This window comes from Macrotis lagotis, chromosome 3 (assembly GCF_037893015.1).
Source record: "Macrotis lagotis isolate mMagLag1 chromosome 3, bilby.v1.9.chrom.fasta, whole genome shotgun sequence".
Lineage (NCBI taxonomy): Eukaryota > Metazoa > Chordata > Mammalia > Peramelemorphia > Peramelidae > Macrotis > Macrotis lagotis.
The window spans coordinates 232,437,098-232,457,770 of record NC_133660.1 but is presented as its reverse complement, the minus strand read 5'-3'; the positions used below and the strand labels follow the sequence as shown (position 1 = coordinate 232,457,770).

Below are 20,673 nucleotides of genomic sequence, written 5' to 3'. Positions count from 1 at the left end.
GAGAAGGAAATAGCAAACAACTAAGTATCTTTGCCAAGAAAACCCCAAATGGAGTCACAAAGAGTCATTCACGACTGAACAACAACAACAACTTTTAGGCAAAGGGTATTTAATTTTTTATGTGTCACAGACCTAGTGAAGTCTATGGAACCCTTCTCAGAAGAGTGCTTTTAAATGCATAAAATAAGACTGATGTCTCAAAAAGAAGGATGCCATTTTGGGGTACCAGTGATTAGCTAGAGTTTGAATAGTGAAAGAATTTCACAACTCATGACTCAGAGTGATAAGGGACAGATAAATTTCACATTGCAAGTACAAAATTATTGCACGTGGACTTCATTCCTAATGGATAAGCAGCTAATAGGGTAAGGGGTACAAGGGATGCCTAATGTTCTGGGAAAGGTGTAGAGGTAAGCACAGGCATAGTAAAAAGGATTATGTCAGTGTATTCGTGGGTAAAAAAGGCTCATTTTGGGAAACAAAGAACTAACAGTTTGTTGTCATGTTGAGCTTCTGCCTTTGCTCCCCTATCCTGGTGGAATCCTCCCACCAGCACCTGAGATTCAGGATATACAGGTGGCTGCTATCAAGTCAAGGTCTAGTATAAGGGAGGACTTTTCTTAGGACTATGCCTCAGAGAAGATAGCAAGGAATATTACAAACACTTTTTTCTCACAATAACAAAGCCAGCATGATTCATGTAGTAGTCTACTACAGAAAGGCACAGAATTTTACTATATGCTATTTTTGTTGAGGGTTTACATTTCACCAGGACTACAAATAAATCATACTGTAACACAGTGATAGAAATATTTTTAGAAAACTTTACACTAAAGAGATGATGAAAAAGGGTAAAAACATCACTTGTACAAAAATATTCATAGCAGCCCTGTTTGTGGTGGCAAAGGAGTGGAAATCAAGTAAATGTCCTTCAATTAGGGAATGGCTTAGCAAACTGTGGTATATGTATGTCATGGAACACTATTGTTCTATTAGAAACCAGGAGGGATGGGAATTCAGGGAAACCTGGATTTGCATGAACTGATGCTGAGTGAGATGAGCAGAACCAGAAATATACTGTACACTCTAACTGCAACATGGGTGTGATGGACTTGCTCATTTTCAACAGTGCAACAATCAGGGGAAATCTGGGGCTGTCTTCGATGGAGAATACCATCTGTATCCAGAAGAAGAATTGTGGAGTTTGAACAAAGACAAAGGACTATTACCCTAAATTTAGAAAAATAAACTGATATCTTATTGTCTGATCTTGTTAGCTCTTATACTTTGTCTCTTCTTTAAGGATATGATTTCTGTCTCATCATACTCAATTTGGATCAATGTATACCATGGAAACAATGTAAAGACTTGAAAATTGCCTTCTGTGGGAGGGGGGGAGGGAAGTAAGATTAGGGGAAAAATTGTAAAACTCAAAATAAATAAAATCTTTAAAAAAAAGAAAAGAAAACTTTACACTAATATCTGTTGGTAGAACTGTGATCTGGCCCAACCATTTTGGAGAGCAATCTGGAATTATAAAACTGTATATAATCTTTGACCTAGCAATACCACTCTTAAGTCTGCTTCCTAAGGTGATCAGGGAAAAAGGAAAAGAACATTTTTATTCCATAATATTTAAAGTAGCTCGTTTGTAGTGGCAAAGAACTGGGAAATGGCTAAATAAGTTGTGATACATAATTGTGATGGAATACCACAGTGCTGTAAGAAATTATGAGGTTGATTTTAGGAAAATATAAAAAGACTTGCATGAAATATACAGAGTGAAATAAGCAAAAACAAAATAAAATTGTATATAATAATAGTAATAGTTTGAAGAGTTACTGTAAATGACTAAGCTTTTGTAACTAATATGAACATTCAAGTCAACTTATAAAGGACTTAAGTAAGAAAATGCTATCTACGTCTAGAGAAAAAATTGATATGTGGAAATATGTATTGTATGGATTCCACATATATGTATCTATATAGTAAATAATTGGTTTTCTCTAATGCAGTATTGGAAGGGAATAAAAAATTAACAATCAACTTCACAGCCTCTGACCTTGATACTCTCCATAATTCTATAAAATCATTGTAATCACTAATATAATTTTTTACATATACATCTGTATTTAACATATTTACAGATTAGTCATTTTCTCTATGAGGAATTAGGACAAAGAGTAAAGAAAGAAAACCATGAGATAAGAAGGAAAAACATCAGAGAAATTTTTAAAAAGAAAACATAGTGTTCATTCAGATTCTGTAGGGTTTTTGTTTTGTTTTGTTTTTCTTCCTGTGGTAGCATTATCAATAACAGGTCTCCCAGAGTTGTCCTAGCTCTCTGAACTGCTGAGAGCAGGTGCATCCATCAGGGTTGATTATCCCACAATGCTATTATTAATGTGTACAATGTTCTTTTGATTCTTCTCCCTTTCACTCAGCATCAGTTCCTGTAATTTGTTTCATGCTTCTCTAGAGTCCAACCATTCATGGTTTCTTATAGAACAATAATTCTCCATAACATTCACAAGCCCTAACTTGTTCAGTCATTCCCCAACTGATGGGTATCCCCTCAATTTTCAATTCTTTGCTACTACAAAGAGGGCTACCATGAATATTTTGGAATTTGTGGGACTTTTCCCATTTTGTATGCTTTCTTCTGAATATAGGCCTAGTATTGTTATTGATCAGTTTTATTGTTCTTTGGGCATAATTCCACATTGCTGTCTAGAATGGTTAGACTTCATTAATATAATGCTAAGCCCTGACGGGCCATCTTTTGCACATACCTTTTCAATCTATTCAATAAACACAGAAAAGGAGAGGGAAGGGAAAGGATTTCTTACAAGTTCAGAGAAATGAATGGCACCTGAGTAAAAAGAATTGGATGATCACTGCTGCAAAACTAGAGAAAATAAATCTATTCCTCTAAGTAGGTAAAGTTCAGGCTTATACATAGATGAAGGAGAAAATATGAAGAACTCACTCATATTCTTTTTGGTTTCTATGAGATCTTAGACACACAAACACATTCTAACTTTTGTGGCACCTTGAAAATATATATTATTTAAAATTAGTACCAAAGAAGCTGACCTTACTGCAAAAATAGGTTGATTGATTTCAGAAAATCCTCATTTACTAAGCTATACAGAACGGAGGAAGAGAATTAAATAGTTTAGACTTGGATCTTAAGCTGTCTTTTCCAGACCATAAAAAGGCTCTTATTTGAGTTCCTATTCTACTACTTACTAGCTCTGTGACTTAGGGCAAGTTGTATCTCTGAGTCTAAATTTCTTCATCTGATTTCCTAGCAAGGTTTCCATGAGGATTAAATCAGATAATAGAATTGCAAGTGCTTTGTAAATCTGAAAGTATTACACCCACCTGTGTAAGTTTGTATGACAATAAGAATATTTGGATACTTAAAGAACATCCCATTTTAGAGGTTGTGACTCTTACCCTGATAGTTCACAGGAATAGTGCCAGTAAAATTCAACAGATCTTTCTGAGAGCTGTCTTTGAAAACTAAAAAAGAAAACATGAAATTAAAAGCAGAAAATAAGCAGAAGATAATTAATATAGATATATGTTTAATATAATTTTACATGTATAATCTATATTAGATGGTTTTCTGTCAAGGGGAAGGGGGAGGGAAGGAATGAAAGGAGAAAAATGTGAAACACAAAACCTTATAAAAAAAAAGATCATGGGGGCAGCTAGATGGCACAGCGGATAGAGCACTGGCCCTGGAGTCAGGAGCACCTGAGTTCAAATTCAACCTCAGACATTTAATAACTGCCTAGTTGTGTGACCTTGAGCAAGTCACTCTTAACCCCATTACCTTAAATAAATAAAATCTTTAAAAAATAATTGTTGAACACTATTTTAGCATGTAGTTGGAAAAATAAACTTAAAAATTATCAATAAATAAAGACAAAAAGAAAATAGGTACAAATTATCTAAAGATTATGAACTGTGGAGTCTGAACAAAGACCAAGGACTATTACCTTATATTTAGGGAAAAAAATTGATATCTTATTGTCTGATCTTGCTATCTCTTATACTTTATGTTTCTTCCTTAAGGATATGATTTCTCTCTCATCACACTCAATTTGGATCAGCGTATACCATGGAAACAATGTAAAGACTGACAAATTACCTTCTGTGGGGGGTGGGGGGAGGGAAGTAAGATTAGGGGAAAAATTGTAAAACTCAAAATAAATGAAATCTTTAATAATAATTGAAAATAAATTTTTTTTTAAAAAAAGACTGTGGTTTAGGAGTCAATAAAAATGTGGATAAGTTGCTATTATTCATCTAAACAGAATTATCCAAATTGTAGGTGGAAAATTAGTTCAATGGGTGAGAATTTCATACTGTCAGCCATATTCTACCACATTGTGGTGGGAGAACTTTAAACAGGTTTGTATTATCACAAGTATTCATCCTAGTGTTGCTATCAAAAGTCAGCACTTTCAGTCTTCTGGTCTCTCCAAGGGCCTCATACCATAAACAAATAATTCACTCCACAACTGTGACAAATACTTGAGAGTCACAGATTATTTAAACTGATGACCCTCAAAACCAATCTTATTGTCTCTCTATTCAATGGTAATTCAGGTTTCTTTTTTTAGCTTTTTCAATGAGTTTTGGGGGTTGAAGTTTATTATTTTAAAAGCTTAAATCTACTGGTTCTTGCTGGTGCACATAATTGACTTTCACTTACAGTCAATAATATTAAAGCTTTCTTATAACAATTTTATCTCAACGTCTATCATTAAACTGTCTTAACTGAAGTACTTTTGTTATTTTAATAATTAAACCATCTTCTTGGGGTCAGTTATGGGTCCATTTCAATGAAGTCGGCTCTAAGGAAAATAAGACTTTTACAAGGTTTCCCTTAGCCCAGAATTGCATTCATTATTAAGAAGCAGGGCATGGTGAGTTTCTCTGAATTCTTCTCTTGTAGATATCCTATTTTTCTTACATGTATATAAATTATTTTCTTATATGGAAACAAAGTATTTGAATATCTTCCCTTATTTAACTGTGTAAATATTATACAATACTCTGAGGTTCTATAGAAAAACAGTAAGACAGATGAAATTATGAGAAATTATAAATTTTTTAGGTGTCACTGTGAATAATTTAAGCAATAAAAAGAATCTATATCTGATTGAGAAATAAATTGCTAGGGTTGCTTAAGTCTTAATTAGTGGGAAGCCTTGATAATCGGTAGATGACAGAAAAATCTGGAATGAATGTTAAGAGGAAGTTGAGATGACACATATTACTGCAATGAAATGCCATATAAACAAAAATAAAAATGACTTGCTTGAATAAACGGCTAAGTTAAATATATAAATGAAAATATATGCTGTTATTTATAAATGTTATTTCAGGGACAAAAATAGAATTTTAAGGAGTAAATAATAAGTGGGAAATTTTTCAGTAAACATTTTAATCAAGCAGTTTGATGTTCCACAATTGTAAAGAAATTTTAAGATTTATTATCATTTTAGTCAAGAAGTATTTATTAAACATTGTACACATGGTAGACACTGTACCATGTGCTGAGGAAACAAAGTCAGAGGTAGTCCTCGATCTCAAAGAGCTCACATTTTAATGTTAGAGATAATATGCAAAAATAAGGTCTATTCAAGATATATACCGGGTAAATTAGAAGTAATTTCACAAGGAAGACATTCACATTAAGGGGGGTTAGGAAGGACTTTTTGAAGAAGGTTGGATTATACCTAACACCTGAGTGAAACCAGGAGGGAAAAATGAGAAGGTAGAACATTACAGGCATGAATGGCAGACAGGGAAAATTGTTCAGAGTTCTGAAATGGAGTTGAGACTATCAAGGAGCCCATATCACTGGATTGTAGAGGATAAGGAATTAAAGTGTCATGAAGCTTAAAAAGTAGTAAAGGATCAGAGTATGAAAGTCTTGAAAAATCCAATGGAGGATTTTATATTTGATCTTGGTGGTAAGATAAAGGTGGTTGATGAGTCAGATCTACATTTTCAGAAGATCACTTTGACAACTGAGTGGAGAAGGGACTTGAGTGGACAAATGCACCAGAAGACTACTGTAATAGTTCAAGATAAGGCGATGAGGACCCCCGCCAGGGTGATAGGTGTCAAGAGAGAAAGGGTATATTCAACAGATGTTTTGAGGAGATGAAGATGAGAAAGAGTAGCAAATTGAGGATGACACTTAGATTATGAGTCAGGGTGCTGAGAAGATGTCAGGGCATTATTATTATTATTATATTAAGACAGAAATTAAAGTCTGGAACACGATGGCTAATGTTAATCTCTTAAAATCTAACATTTTTTTTGTGGAGAAATGAATTAAATTTTGAAGTAAATCAATAAAGCATCACTCTGAAAGGATTTTTATTCCAGGAAATTCTTTTGTGGAATAAACAGCAATCTTGGCTCCCAGGGTTCCATCCAAGAACAATATACTTTAATTAATGCCATATGTAGAAGAGTCACAAACAAGTGAAAAATAAACATGCATATGAAAACTAGGCAGTATTTCTGACAACATCTTCATGCAAGACTTTGAATCAATTATTTTTTTGGTATCCCCACAAACAAATAAATAAATTTACATTTTTCTATAAATTTAAATAATTCAATTCAGCAAACACTTATTAATACAAGAAGAAAAATCTTCATTCTTGTCCTTAATAAATTTACACTCCAATAAAGTAATAAGATATAAATAATGAAAGATAAGACTAATCAAAGCTAAGGAATCTAATCAAAGTGCCATATGAAATATCTATCTATCTCTATCTATCTATCTATCTATCTATCTATCTATATATAGAGAAAGAGAGAGGGACAGACAGACAGACAGAGACAGAGAGAGAGATTAACAGAGATTACTTCCAGGGGAAATGGAAAGGACTTCATGGAACAGGTGACACCTAAGTTTTAGCAGGAGGCCTGGAAATGGCAGAGGGCATACATTCCCAAGCAAATGGCACAGTGCATTACTGAAATGCCAGACTGTTGGATCAAAAGGAAAAGACTAGCTAAACAGGGAGGGCTGAAGAGACAATAGGAGAAACAGCACAGAGAACAAATTGGGGAGAGAAGGGCAATAAGTAGGATGGAAAGATAGGAGACTGGTGATCAGAACATTTATTCACAAACCCATTCTTTTTTTCCCCAAAAGTATGATTAACTTTATTTTTTAAACAAAGTTTAAAATAAACAATATTAAAATACTAACATTTATAAAATATATATACAAATAAGTGGTGGTGTTTTCCTCACACAATGCACTGAAACATTCTAAGGGGAAAAAAACTAACCTAGTTTGGTCTCTTCAAAAGAAGAAAAAATTTCACAGGGTCAAATAGCAGAAATAATCTAGTGTAACTTTGTTTTTTTGGACCAAGTTCCTGAGTGCTTCACTTTGAGTTCTTCCATTATTTTTCCAGTAATAGTTTTCTAGAAGCCACTGTATATACATCTTCTGCTTTAGCAGTTTACTTTAAATTATGTCTTCTTCCCATATTGTCCTACTTTTCTGAACATAACTTTAGTCTCTACAACTTTAAAAAACTTAAATGGGAATTTTGTTGATATTTCATAAAGCTATTTTTCATATAAAAATTTTCCCTACTTTATAAAATCATTGTGATAATATACAAAGGTTTTGAATAAAACAAACTGTATATTAAACAAAGCTGTGATTAAGGTGTACACAGCTAAATCTGGAGTTCAGAAAAGCCAACATTTTTCTTATTTTATCTTCTATAGTTTTACCCAAAGATTATATTGCTCTTCCTGAAATTCACAAAAGTTCATGTATTTTTGGAGAGAATGCTAAGGAAGCTGTAATGAAAATTTCATCATCTCATTATAACTTAAACCTTTGTAAACAGTCAAGAATTTTTTTCAAGAATTAACTGAATAGCACCAATCAAATTTGTTCTTGAACTTCCAGAGTACAATTTAAAGTAGCACTCATCCAGTCCAAAATATCTCAAACAGTAACATTCCTAATTTATCAGAATGAACTTTGTTGCACAAGTCCCAAAAATGTAGCTGTGGTATATCTGACTACATAGTTTCTGAATCTGTATTCACCCTGGGAATGAAATACTAATGTTTGCAAACTAGTTCAGCTGTTTCTTTGACAGCTAAGATTTAAACTGTGGTTATCCCAATTCTAAATGGGTAGGCCTGTAACTTGTTCATGGCAGTGTAATTCTGAATTGATTAGGTCTATTACTAAAGTTGTGTTTTAGGTTTTTTAGCATTCTAAAAGGAATATAATATTCTACTGCCAAGTAAGAACAAATCCACTCAGCATGTTGTCAGTTGACTTGGTCTTTAGTGTTTTCTTGGGGATTTATCTGTGCTCTTCGGTGGTGTCATGATGCCTCCATTGCACACTGGTGACAACTGTCCCACTTTTGTGAATGCTGACACATGATTGACTTCCTCCAGCATAGCCAAGTAATTTGTGTGTGTCTATCTTCTACAGAAATCTTCTTAAAAACCTTCAGTTTTGCCGGAGGACCACTCCTCACAACTCTGGCAAAAGGTACCCTTCACATTCTGAAATGTTGTCCCAGTCTAAACCTGAAGCTATCTTAACAACTTCAATGTCAGTAAAATGGCATAAAGCAGCTGCAGTCAATATTCTGTACTAGAATTCTAATGAATCAATGGAGAGAAAACACAGATCCAGGAGCTGGGCTATCTGAACGAACTTTTCTTAGAAATACTGAGGTAGAAGTACTTTAGGAACATCTTTTAGAGCACTGACTTGGAGAAAGACATTCAGCCAGGCACTGTTACTGGAGAGCTCCCATTTTAAAGGCTCTAGTATATCATCTTCACTGAAAACAACTTCAGTGACATAAGCAAATTCTTGTAATTTAGGAGCACGGATTTCCTCAACTTTTTTTTTTTTTTTTTGCAAGGCAAATGGGGTTAAGTGGCTTGCCCAAGGCCTCACAGCTAGGTAATTATTAAGTGTCCGAGGCCACATTTGAACCCAGGTACTCCTGACTCCTGGGCTGGTGCTCTATCCACTACGCCACCTAGTTGCCCCAGATTTCCTCAACTTTTGAAGCAATGAATAATGAGGTAATACCAATGAGCTAAAGCATATTTTTGTTTATATTCTTTTGTGTCAACATAAATCTATCAAAAAAATCTTGTGCAAGATAAAATGTTTCCTTGTGAAGTGTATATACTTCACATATCTCTAAAAATCAATCCAGAAGAACTGACCTCATCTGTGGTTCCAAGTTAGAATTTAGCATTTCAAAATGTTTATCATGAACATATTTGGTCTTCTTTTTTAACATATTAAACCAAACACCCTTAGAACATTCCCAATTTAGGTCAGGCAGAGGTGAAGGATTTATGAAGAGGTTTATAAATCTATAATTACTAAATCTGGAGAAGTCACTGGTGACAGTTTCTTTTCTGGTGTTTCAATAATAATGCAAGGCATGATACCCCTAGATGACCAACAATTCCTAATTTCATGTTGTTTGTCTCTTGGGCACAGTTTCCTCTTTTCTTTTCTTACATCCTGAGCTGCTTTCCTTCCTTTGGCTTGAAGAAATTGAGTTTCCTGTGGAGAATCTGTTTGGCTAGTCTGGGGCTTGCTGCTTGGCTTACAGATGGCTATTCCGTCTTGACATTTTTCCCCTTAGGTTCTTCAAAGCTTCTGCTCAACTGTTAGCCCAGATGCAGATCTGCTCCCCAGCCTGGCTGCAGATCTGCTCCCACAATCCCATTCTTAATCACAAAATGTGATACAAAATGTCTACAATGTTAGTAGTAAGCAAGAATAGCAAGTATTGTGTTAACTTGTTTTCTTAGAAACCATAGAACACAAAGTTAAAATTGATCAGATAGTAAAGAAGGAAATTTATATTAACTTCAAAAGTCTCTAAAATTATCATTCAGAAATGTATAAAAAAATATGATTCTTACCATAAGTGTCCATGGAGAATCTGAAATTTGGATAGAATATATTTACTTTTGTTAATTCTTCTACTGTCAGATCCCTGAATTTGTACTGAAAAGAAGGAAAAATTATAATCTCAAATCAGAAAGAAATCATAACCAAGACAATTATTCTCAATCCAAATTTACTAATCCTTCAGAGGCTAAATATTTGGCTAGCTGCATGCTCCATAGATGCTTATAGGGTGTATATAAAGTAGGGGTGTGTTGGGAGCCAGGGTTTCTAAGCTGCTTGACACAGTCATGGCAAGAAGACTCAAGGCAGCCACACGGCCTGATGGAACACCATTTCCTTCTTCAATATATATATAGGGATTCCATGTATACCAATATTTGTAGGACTAATATTGATTGTAAAACTTACTCATCCAAATAGTGGAATGACTATAAAGGAAGGATGCCAGAGAAATTCCTTGAATAAAACAGATTGTAAACTCTGTCCAAATTTAACAGGACTGTCTCCCTCCAAGGCATACAAAAGGTTCCAATATCATGAAATCTTTGGAAAATACAGCACTGGGAATTCCAGGGATACGTCAGAATATATACAGGAAAAACAGATACAAGATGGGTTAGGTAGAATTCCTGGGAAATCAATAGTTTTGCCCCCCTTATCATACACAGGAATATATGATAAAGATGGTGTAAGAATAGTTAGTATAGGTGACTGATATGTGAACTTTAACAGCCTTAGTTTATTGGGAAAGAATAAAAAAGTTACAGAAACCGTGGTTTCTATCAACAAGGGCTGAAAGAAAATTGGTTATTGAAGGAGTCAGTGGATGGGTGGACAAACATAACTACCTTCACTATAGGTTGTCAAGGGAGAGTATTGAAAAACATTATATACGTGGCAAAAAACATAAAAGCATTCCATTAAACAAATTATATCAGAGATTGTTATCAGGAAAGTTCTGCTTAATTAATAACTTTACTATGCAGCAACAAACTAGGCAACAGACAGGTTGAGGTCATCACGGTCTGAGCAGGGACAAGAAATTACATGATTGATAATCAAACTTATAACCACTACATGATTGATAATGAAACTTGTAACCACATGAACTACATGATTAAACTTGTAACCACATGAACTATATGATAATGAAAATTGTAAACTTTTGTAACCAAGGAAATAATCTTGGCTTGCTTGCTTGATGCTTATATGATTCTGAGACTATAAAAATAAATCTGAGCAGCAGACAGTCAACTTGCTTGGGCCTTCAAACCCTTGAGTTGACTCAATTCCTTTGCCGACTCTATCCCTCCTGTCAGGTTCCAAGGACCCCGTGGAGGTTGGGGAAAAAATGAATTCAGATTTGGCCATGTTGAATCCTATGATATTTATTTGCCTATGTACTGGGTAGCTTCTGAGGTAATTTTTAGAGGTAGTAACCACTCTCTATCACAAATATATTTTCTTTTTTTTTTATTCTATCTTCCTCCTCCTTTCCTTTTTTTTTCCACTTTCTTTTTCAAGTGTTATGACTCATTTTTCTCACCTGTAAAAAAATATCACTGACTTGAACCAGGAAAACACTATACACCCTAACAGCAACATGGGGGTGATGATCAACCTTGATGGACTTGCTCATTCCATCAGTGCAACAATCAGGGACAATTTGGGGCTGTCTGCGATGGAGAATACCATCTATATCCAGAAAAAGAATTGTGGAGTTTGAACAAAGACCAAGGACTATTAACTTTAATTTAGAAAAAAACCCTGATATCTTATTTGTCTGATCTTGCTATCTCTTATACTTTATGTTTCTTCCTTAAGGATATGATTTCTCTCTCATCACATTCAATTGGGATTAATTTATACCATGGAAACAATGTAACGATGGCAAATTGCCTTCTGTAGGGGGTGTGAGGGGGAGGAGGGAAGTAAGATTAGGGGAAAAAAATTGTAAAACTCAAAATAAATAAAATCTTTTTAAAAAAATCCCTGACTTACCTACTTTGCAAAGTGACCATAAGGATGAAATAAGGTGATGCATACGAAAGGATAAACTGTGAAATGTTATGTAGGCCTAAGAGATTATTATTCCAATGTAGTAAGGACCAATACAGATAAAACAATAAGTAGAATGGAAAACAAACTTAGATGAAATGAAAAAATAACTAAAAGTATAAAGTTTTTTTTTTCATTCACAATATTCTAATACCTGTTCAATGAAATTCATGGCAACTCAAAACAGATTAATTTAACAATCTACACAGAAAAACAAAATGGATGAAAATGCCTATTGTCAAGGCTTTAAAAAGCAACTTAAGTAATACACAATGGTATATTTATCTTGGATAGGCACTACAGATGGCTAATGAGCTACTTCAACATCTGAACAGGAGGAAAATAATGTTCTGAAATGCTTCTGGAACTTGCAGTATTTTTTTTTCTTTTTCAAAAGTTTATTTTGAGTTTTGAATTTTACAATTTTTCCACTAATCTTACTTCCCTCCTCCAACCCCCACAGAAGGCAGTTTGTCAGTATTTACATTGTTTCCTTGGTATACACTGATCTAAGTTGAATGTGATGAGAGAGAAATCATATCCTTAAGGAAGAAATATAAAGTATAAGAGATAACAAGATCAGACAATAAGGTATCAGTTTATTTTTCTAAATTTAGGGTAATAATCCTTGGTCTTTGTTCAAACTCCACAATTCTTTCTCTGGGTACAGATGGTATTCTCTATTGCAGATAGCCCCAAATTGTCCCTGATTGTTGTACTGATGAGATGAGCAAGTCCATCAAGGTTAATCATTTGCCTCCATGTTGCTGTTAGGGTGTACAGTGGAAATTGCAGTATTTTTAATAATTCCCAAATACTGTTTAGTAGCAAATATTTTTTATAATCCCAATATTCTTCTGGTAAAAATTTTTGCTACAAATCATTAAACACTACAATCTCCAAAAACTCAAAAGTGAGGCAAAAGAAATATTGATTATAGTTGTAAGTGGGGCTCTAGAACATTACCAATAATGACTTGGTACAAGAAAAGTGGCCAAAAAATATATCCTGCAAGAAATGTACTGCAAAAATAGTTTGACCAGTCATTTACTATGAGCCAAGGGTAACAGACATATAGACTGAGTGCTACACCAGTATCAAAATAATGTTAAAAACCTAGGGGATGGATAGTTAGATGGCACAGTGGATGGAGTACTGGCCCTGGAGTCAGTTAGACCCTAGTTCAAATCTTGCCTCAGACACTTAATAATTACCTAGCTGTGTGACCTTGGGAAAGTCACTTAACCCCATTGCCTTAAAAAAAAGCAAAAAAAAACTTAGGGGAGAGTTTCTAACATGTTGGATACTGTGGGTACACAGGCTATTCTAACTGCCATGACACAAATCATTCCCAAGTAAACTGCCACCTGGACAGTCTCAGGAGCTGGCTTGCTGCCCTGAGAGATAAGGTGAGCCGGAGTCCTTGGGAGCCAGAGTCCTTGGGAGCTGGACATTCTGCCCCACTGACCAAGGACACTAGACACAGCTGTGTCTTATCATCTCCTCCCTAACCTACCCCCCTATCCTGTAATGCAAGCTGCTGCACGTACACACTGCTTGTACCCAACTCCCTCCCCAATTACCTCATTATTCTTTGTTCTACCCCGGAAGACCTAACAGTATATATGTAATAGCTAAGCAGTAATAAAATTGAGCTGGAGGCATAAGGCAGTAGTGGCTTGACTCCTTATTCTCAGCTCCCCTCCTGGAAGGAGGTCGACACTGTGGGCCCTAAGGAAGCAAGCCACAACAGGATACTATCTAAAGGATTCATGAGAAGAATTATATAGGTTAAAAAGACACATATGGGTTGAAATATGCTGCAGCAAATAACCAAAACCACGAAATTACAAACCTATAAAGATTAACAACACTAAAAAAAGATTGGACAAATTTTATTAATAGGTATTATATATATGTTGGTCAATTATGGAAATTTTCTTAGAGGAGATGGATTTGGGTTTACATCAAAATCATTATCAAGTGCATAGATAAGAGTGTTTGTATTTCTGCCATAGTCAAGAAACTAGTTACCTGAGCTCCAAGTACTAGGAAACCAGATCGTTTTCCTTCTATAAGAAAAGGTTAAAGGGCTCGAGGAATGCCTGTTGCTCAGGTTATCTAGGAAAGTGTCCTTAATAACAGATTCACTGTGAAAATACTCAAATGAATGTGAAAATATAGACATAGCACCTCTTGCACTTGATTCAGAAAGCAGGAGGATGACAAGTATGAATAGGAGAGAGGAGCTGCTAATCTTCCAGTGAATAATGATTTGGATCTGTAGAAAGGAGAGGGATTATATAATAAGGGTCAGAAGAAGAACTAAGAAGCAGTGGTACATGACTCCTTGCTAATAAGCACTAAGGAAGCTATCTGTTGAGCTGATAAGAATAGAAAGGCATCCTGTCTTCCTGAACTTTAGGACATGATTAACAATCTTCCAAAACTTGTCAAACCAGATGACAATGGCAAAGACACAAGTTAAACTGCCAGAGCAATCTTGAAAGCACAGCTAAAGAGGATAAAATTTTAGTCAAAAAATGAAAGATCAAAGGGGTGAAGTGCTTTTACCTCTGGGGCAACAGAAAAAAGGCAGATTTGGAAAGTGAGCAGCTAGCTAAGGAGATAGTATCCAAAAATAGGATCTGAATTTCTGAACCAAGGCTATATAAGCATGACATGATCTGGCCAGAGAAGTAAAATATGCCTTAAAAAAAGACCTGGATCCCAGTAACAAATTTCCTTGCTACTATTTTCACCCCAAGGCCTTCTGGGCCTGAGTCAGTTGGAGTTCAATTTTCTATGAGGCAAGACTTCTGCAGTACTCTGGCACCTTGGTCCCCTTGCCTCTGGGCCTTTTCCTTCTCTCTAGAAGCTAACCCTCACCCAGTCCTGGTTTAGCCTACTTCTAGACTAGATTCACCCGGGGCCACATTTCCAAAAACTGCTGCCTGCTGTGAGGCAGGCCTCCTAGAATATGTAGAAAGGAGAGGGCAAGTCATGACCTGGACCTTACAAGAACTTATTTCCTACCACAGATACTCTGCTTGGTCTCATTTCTCAATGGGTGTTATGCTGCCATCCCTTTACACCCTTCACATACCAGTGATTCTGAGCCCCTAGCTGCCACATACAAACTCTGTTCCCCCACCTCCACCGTCCCATTCCTTATCCCCCTTAACCCTACCACCCCCCCAAGTCCTATTCCAGATCTGCCTGCTCCTTCCCACTGAGTATTCTAGAATGCCTGTTCCATAATTAACTTGCTTCCATTTTAAACCATTTTCACTCTTCCCATCTTCTAGGAATCCCTGAGACAGAGCTCCCTTTACAATATCAATTTTATTTCCAACCATAACAAAACCAGGGAGTTAGAATACTTGTTTCTCACTGATACTACCAGACTCTCCCTCTACAGCTATCAATCTCAGCAACTTTTCCTTTGAGGCTCATGCTATCCAAATTTAGCACCCAACCCAGAATCTTCTGGTGGCTCATTATTTATCTACTGGCATAGGATTCCCCTCTGTTCTTCAATGAATACAGTGTTTGGCTTAGCATTTCTACTACAACTTATCTCAGGCTATGAGACTTCAAGGTACATATTACTGTTCTGTGATCCCCTCTACCCCTCAGTTCTTTTCCAGGTCATCACCTTTATATCTACTACCCTCCTGTCCCTTCCAGGTTTATTTCCTTGGCAAATCAGTCCCACTGTACACTATCTTTTACACTCAAATCCCTTGCTACTCCATCCTATCACAATTATGCCTTGACAAATCCAACCTCAGATTACTACTCCCATCTGCCTTCTTTTCTTTTACTCATCTGTTGTTAAATGAAGCTGGAGGAAATATCACAAACTATGCTGATTCCACTACAAATCTATACTATGTAATCTTAACTGTTTGTGGTTGAGTCATTTTTCAGTCTTATCTGACTATTCCTTACCCCTTCTTGGCAAAGATACTATAATAGTTTGCCATTTCCTTCTCCAGATTATTTTACAGATGAGAACTGTAGTAAACAGGGTTAAGTGATTTGCCCAAGGTAGCACAGCTAGTAGGTGACTGAAACTGGATTTGAACTCATGAAGCATCTTCCTGATTCCAAACCTAGTCCTGCCTACTTTCCATCTTTTACATCTCATATTTGATTGCCTCCCACTCACAGCAGCCATTCAAAGCCTTTTCTTTTATACCTCAAAAGCCTCCCATGATGTCCCTTAAGCCAATCTTCTCCATTCACCCAGCTTTACATTTCACTGGAAAAATCAAGACCAATCACCTAAGAGTTAGTTCCTTCATCTCCCATCCTCCTCTTCTCACAAAATTCAAGACATCAAACTTCCACTCTCTTGTCTTCCCATCCCTGCATAAAATTAAGAGGCGGCCTTTCTTCTACAGAGGCAAAACTCTCTACATGCATTCTTTTTTTTCTTCTTCAAGACAATGGGGCTAAGTGACTTGCCAAAGACCACACAGCTAGGTAATTATTAAGTGTCTGAAGCAAGATTTGAACTCAGATACTCCTGACTCCAGGGCAGGTACTCTATCCACTGCGCCACCTAGCTGCCCCTCTATATACGTTCTTGATCCCATTTCTCAAGTAATTTCCCTAAATATTATGCACACTCTCTCTAATCTTTAATCTATCTATTGGCTCCTGCTCTGCCTTTTAAAAACATGGTCGTGTTCCCATGACCTCCTTGATGTTGTGAAACTCCTTGAGAAAGTCATCTACACTCAGGGCTACTACTTGTCTCTCTCTTTAAAAAAAAAAGGTATTCTGGGAGGTTTTTTTAAATTATTTTTTTTTAATTAACAAGAATTATTTTCTTTCCTTCCCACCTCTACTTTGTCTAACTGTTCATTCTCAGTCTTCTTTGTTGGAACTCCACCCAGGTCTTATATCCTAGTTGTGGATGGACCTCAGGCCTTTATCCTGAAATAAAATAATAAACTATCTCTTTTCTATACTATTTCAGTTGATTTCATCTATTTCCTAAGATTCAACCATCAGATGATTCTCTGATCTACTGACCTACTCCAAACCTCTAACTCCAGTGTTTCAACTCCAGTTGCATTTGGATGTCCCATAGGCATCTTCAACTCAACATGTCCAATACTGAACACCTTAAACCTTAATGTGGCCTCAGACTGATTTAACTTATTTAGCTTCTGTGTTATACTGGTCACTCATTAAATACTGCAATCCTCTAAAACCCTGATAGTTTTACATTTCTGATGAAGATGATTTTTTGAACCATGCTAGGATTTTTCCCTAACAATCATTTCATTGTCCTCTGGAAGGCCCACACCCTTTAGTGAGTTCCTTTTTGGGGAAGGGCTTCCATTCCACAAAGGGATCAGAGTCAGCCTTCATTCCCTTTCAGGACTGATTCCTAACTTCTGTATTTTAAAACCATGCCCCCTTCCACAGATATCTTAATTTTCCCCTTCCCTGCTGTTTGTTCAATTCCCTTCAGTGTGCTATTCCCTGTTCCCCCCTCCCCCCCCAGTAGACTGTAACCTCCTACAGGGCAGGAACTGGCTTCCTCATTGATGGTATTTCTAACTACAGACCTCAGCACTGTGCCAGCTTCATACTAAGGACATAACATATTCTGGTTTCTTCCCTTCCTTCTCTCTTCCTAACTTTCCTATTAATGTTAAGAACATTACCTTCTCAGTCACCCATGTTCACAATATCCTCTTGGATTTTTCACTATCACTTCCATATCCAGCTGATTGCCACTCCTGTTAATTTTACCTTCATGATATTTCATACATGCATATATATGTATGTGTGTAAAATCATACATAAATATGTGTGTAAAACTTTATATATGTTGTATAACATGTATATTATATATATGCATATATAACATGCATATTATGTATAAATATGTATATATAAAATTATATTGTGTAAAATTATGCAATATATGTATATATTAAATATAATACATATGATAGGTGTATGACATGTATATTATATATAAATTGCCTAGTTATATATAAATATTTGTATATATGTCTATACAAATATGTGTATGAAATTATATATGCATATATTATATATAATATGTATGTTATCTATGTATATTATATACAAATGTATAATTATATATGTATATATAAATATGTGTATAAAATTACATATATGTATATTATATATAAATGTATAATTATATAAATATGTATATATAAATATAAATGTGTAAAATTGTATATATTATATATAATATGTAAGTTACCTATAGATGTATATTATGTATAAAATGTATAATTATATATAAATGTTTGTTTATATATAAATATAAATATGCATGTAAATTGTATATATTATATATAATATGTATATTATATGTAAAATGCACAATTATATGTGTATAAATGTGTGTAAACTTATATATGTACATTGTATATACTATGTATGTTATCTGTGTCTATGATATGTATTATATAAAATGTATAATTATATGTGTGTATAATAAATGTGAGTAAACTCAAGTTATCTATGTATATTATATAAAATGTATAATTATAATGTGTATATGTAAATGTGTGTAAACTTATATATTTCTATATGTTATCTATGTATATACATGTATGTTACATATGAAACGTACAATTATATATGTGTATATAAATGTGTGTAAATTTATGTGTATGTTATCTATGTATATATAATATGTATGTTATATATAAAATATATAATCATACATGTATATATGTGTGTAAACATATATTGTATATGTGTTATGTATGTAAATATTGTATACGTTACCTATGTATATATAAAATGTACAATTATATATGTCTATATGTGTATAAACATATATATTGTATATAAAATGTATGTTATCTATGTATATATATTATATAACTATATAATTAAACATGTATATATAAATGTGTGTAAACATATATATTGAACATAACATGTTATCTATGTATATATGATGTATATTATATATAAAGTGTATAATTGTACATGTGTATAAACATATATGTATTGCATATAAATTGTATGTTATCTATATATATGTGTATGTTATATAAAATGTATAATTATACATGTGTATGTGTATAAACTTATATGTATATTGTATATAAATGTATGTTATCTGTATATATAACATGTATATTACATATAAAATGTATAATTCTATATAAACGTGTGCATATATAAAATGATACATAACTCTGGCCCTCAGGGCTCCCGGCTTTAACGCTCGAGGATTCCCGGACTACTCCTTTATTCTTAAAGGTCCCTGGGGGGAGGGGACGGAGCAGGGACGGCGCAGGGAGAGAGAGGAGCATCCAAAACCCCCTTTAGAAGGTGGACTGCGGGCTGGGGGGAACCCGGGAGCCTCAGTCCGGCCCTCCACAAACTGCCGCCAGGAGACCAGCCCCGTCCCGCCCCCGCCCCGCCCCGCTCCCTCCCCTCCCCACAAGGCCCCGCCCCCTCAGGCCCCGCCCCTCCCCTCCCCCCAGGCCCCGCCCCGCTCAGGCCCCGGCCCCCGGGCCGCCTGGGCCCCGCCCCTCAGGCCCCTCCCCTCCCCCAGGCCCCGCCCCGCTCAGGCCCGGCCCCCGGGCCGCCTGGGCCCCGCCCCCTTAGGCCCCTCCCCGTCAGGCCCCGCCCCTCCCCTCCCCCCAGGCCCCGCCCCGCTCAGGCCCCGGCCCCTGGGCCGCCCCGGGCCGTGCTCCCCGGACCTCCGCAGGGCGCCCGGCCCCCGGCCCCCGGCCCCCGGGCCCCGGCCCCCGGCCCCCGGCCGCCTGGGCCCCGCACCTTGCTCAGCAGCCGCCGCAGACTCTCGCTGTGGAACTCCATGGCGCGCCGGCTCTCCGCCTCGGCGCCACCTCCCCGGCGTCTTCCGGGTCCGCCCCGAGACGGCGGCCGGCGCGGGCCGAAGCCGCGGCCCCGCCCCCCAGGGAGGCCCGGGGGCCCCGAAGGGCTCGACGCCCCGCGGCCACAGCCCTGGGCACGCTGCAGGACGCCCCGCGGCCACAGCCCTGGGCACGCTGCAGGACGCCCCGCGGCCACAGCCCTGGGCACGCTGCAGGACGCCCCGCGGCCACAGCCCTGGGCACGCTGCAGGACGCCCCGCGGCCACAGCCCTGGGCACGCTGCAGGACGCCCCGCGGCCACAGCCCTGGGCACGCTGCAGGACGCCCCGCGGCCACAGCCCTGGGCACGCTGCAGGACGCCCCGCGGCCACAGCCCTGGGCACGCTGCAGGACGCCCCGCGGCCACAGCCCTGGGCACGCTGCAGGACGCCCCGCGGCCACAGCCCTGGGCACGCTGCAGGACGCCCCGCGGCCACAGCCCTGGGCACGCTGCAGGACGCCCCGCGGCCACAGCCCTGGGCACGTTGCAGGACGGCCCGCGGCCACAGCCCTGGGCACGTTGCAGGACGCTCTGCCGCCACAGCGCAGTTGTCCGTTTGGGCGTCCCATGGCGTCGCCCCTGACCCTTCTCTTGGCAAAGCCACGGGTTCCGCGGCATCGCCCAGTGCCAGAGGCCCATGCGGGAGGATGAGCCTTCTTGACTCCGGGGTAGGCCCACCGCCCAGTTTACATTTTTAACATTTGATTTATTTACTTCAACTACCTGCAAAAATCGCT

The 20,673-nt window shown here is 37.4% G+C and overlaps 1 protein-coding gene and 2 pseudogenes across 2 annotated transcripts in view; all 3 read right to left on the bottom strand.

Moving 5' to 3' along the window:
* The window catches only part of UEVLD (UEV and lactate/malate dehyrogenase domains), a 74,223-nt gene extending 54,278 nt beyond the window's left edge, over window positions 1–19,945 (bottom strand). For both annotated transcript variants that reach the window (XM_074230146.1, XM_074230145.1), the window contains exons 1-3: window positions 19,838–19,945; window positions 9,991–10,075; window positions 3,463–3,528 (exon numbers count right to left, since the gene is read on the bottom strand). In XM_074230146.1, the coding sequence (XP_074086247.1) occupies window positions 3,463–3,528; window positions 9,991–10,075; window positions 19,838–19,879 (193 nt within the window). In that variant the 5' untranslated portion in view covers window positions 19,880–19,945. The remainder of the gene's footprint in view (window positions 1–3,462; window positions 3,529–9,990; window positions 10,076–19,837) is intronic.
* Window positions 8,368–9,031, bottom strand: LOC141518278 (G1/S-specific cyclin-E2 pseudogene; annotated as a pseudogene).
* On the bottom strand, window positions 9,144–9,695 carry LOC141518279 (G1/S-specific cyclin-E2 pseudogene; annotated as a pseudogene).
* Window positions 19,946–20,673: the final 728 nt, after the last annotated feature.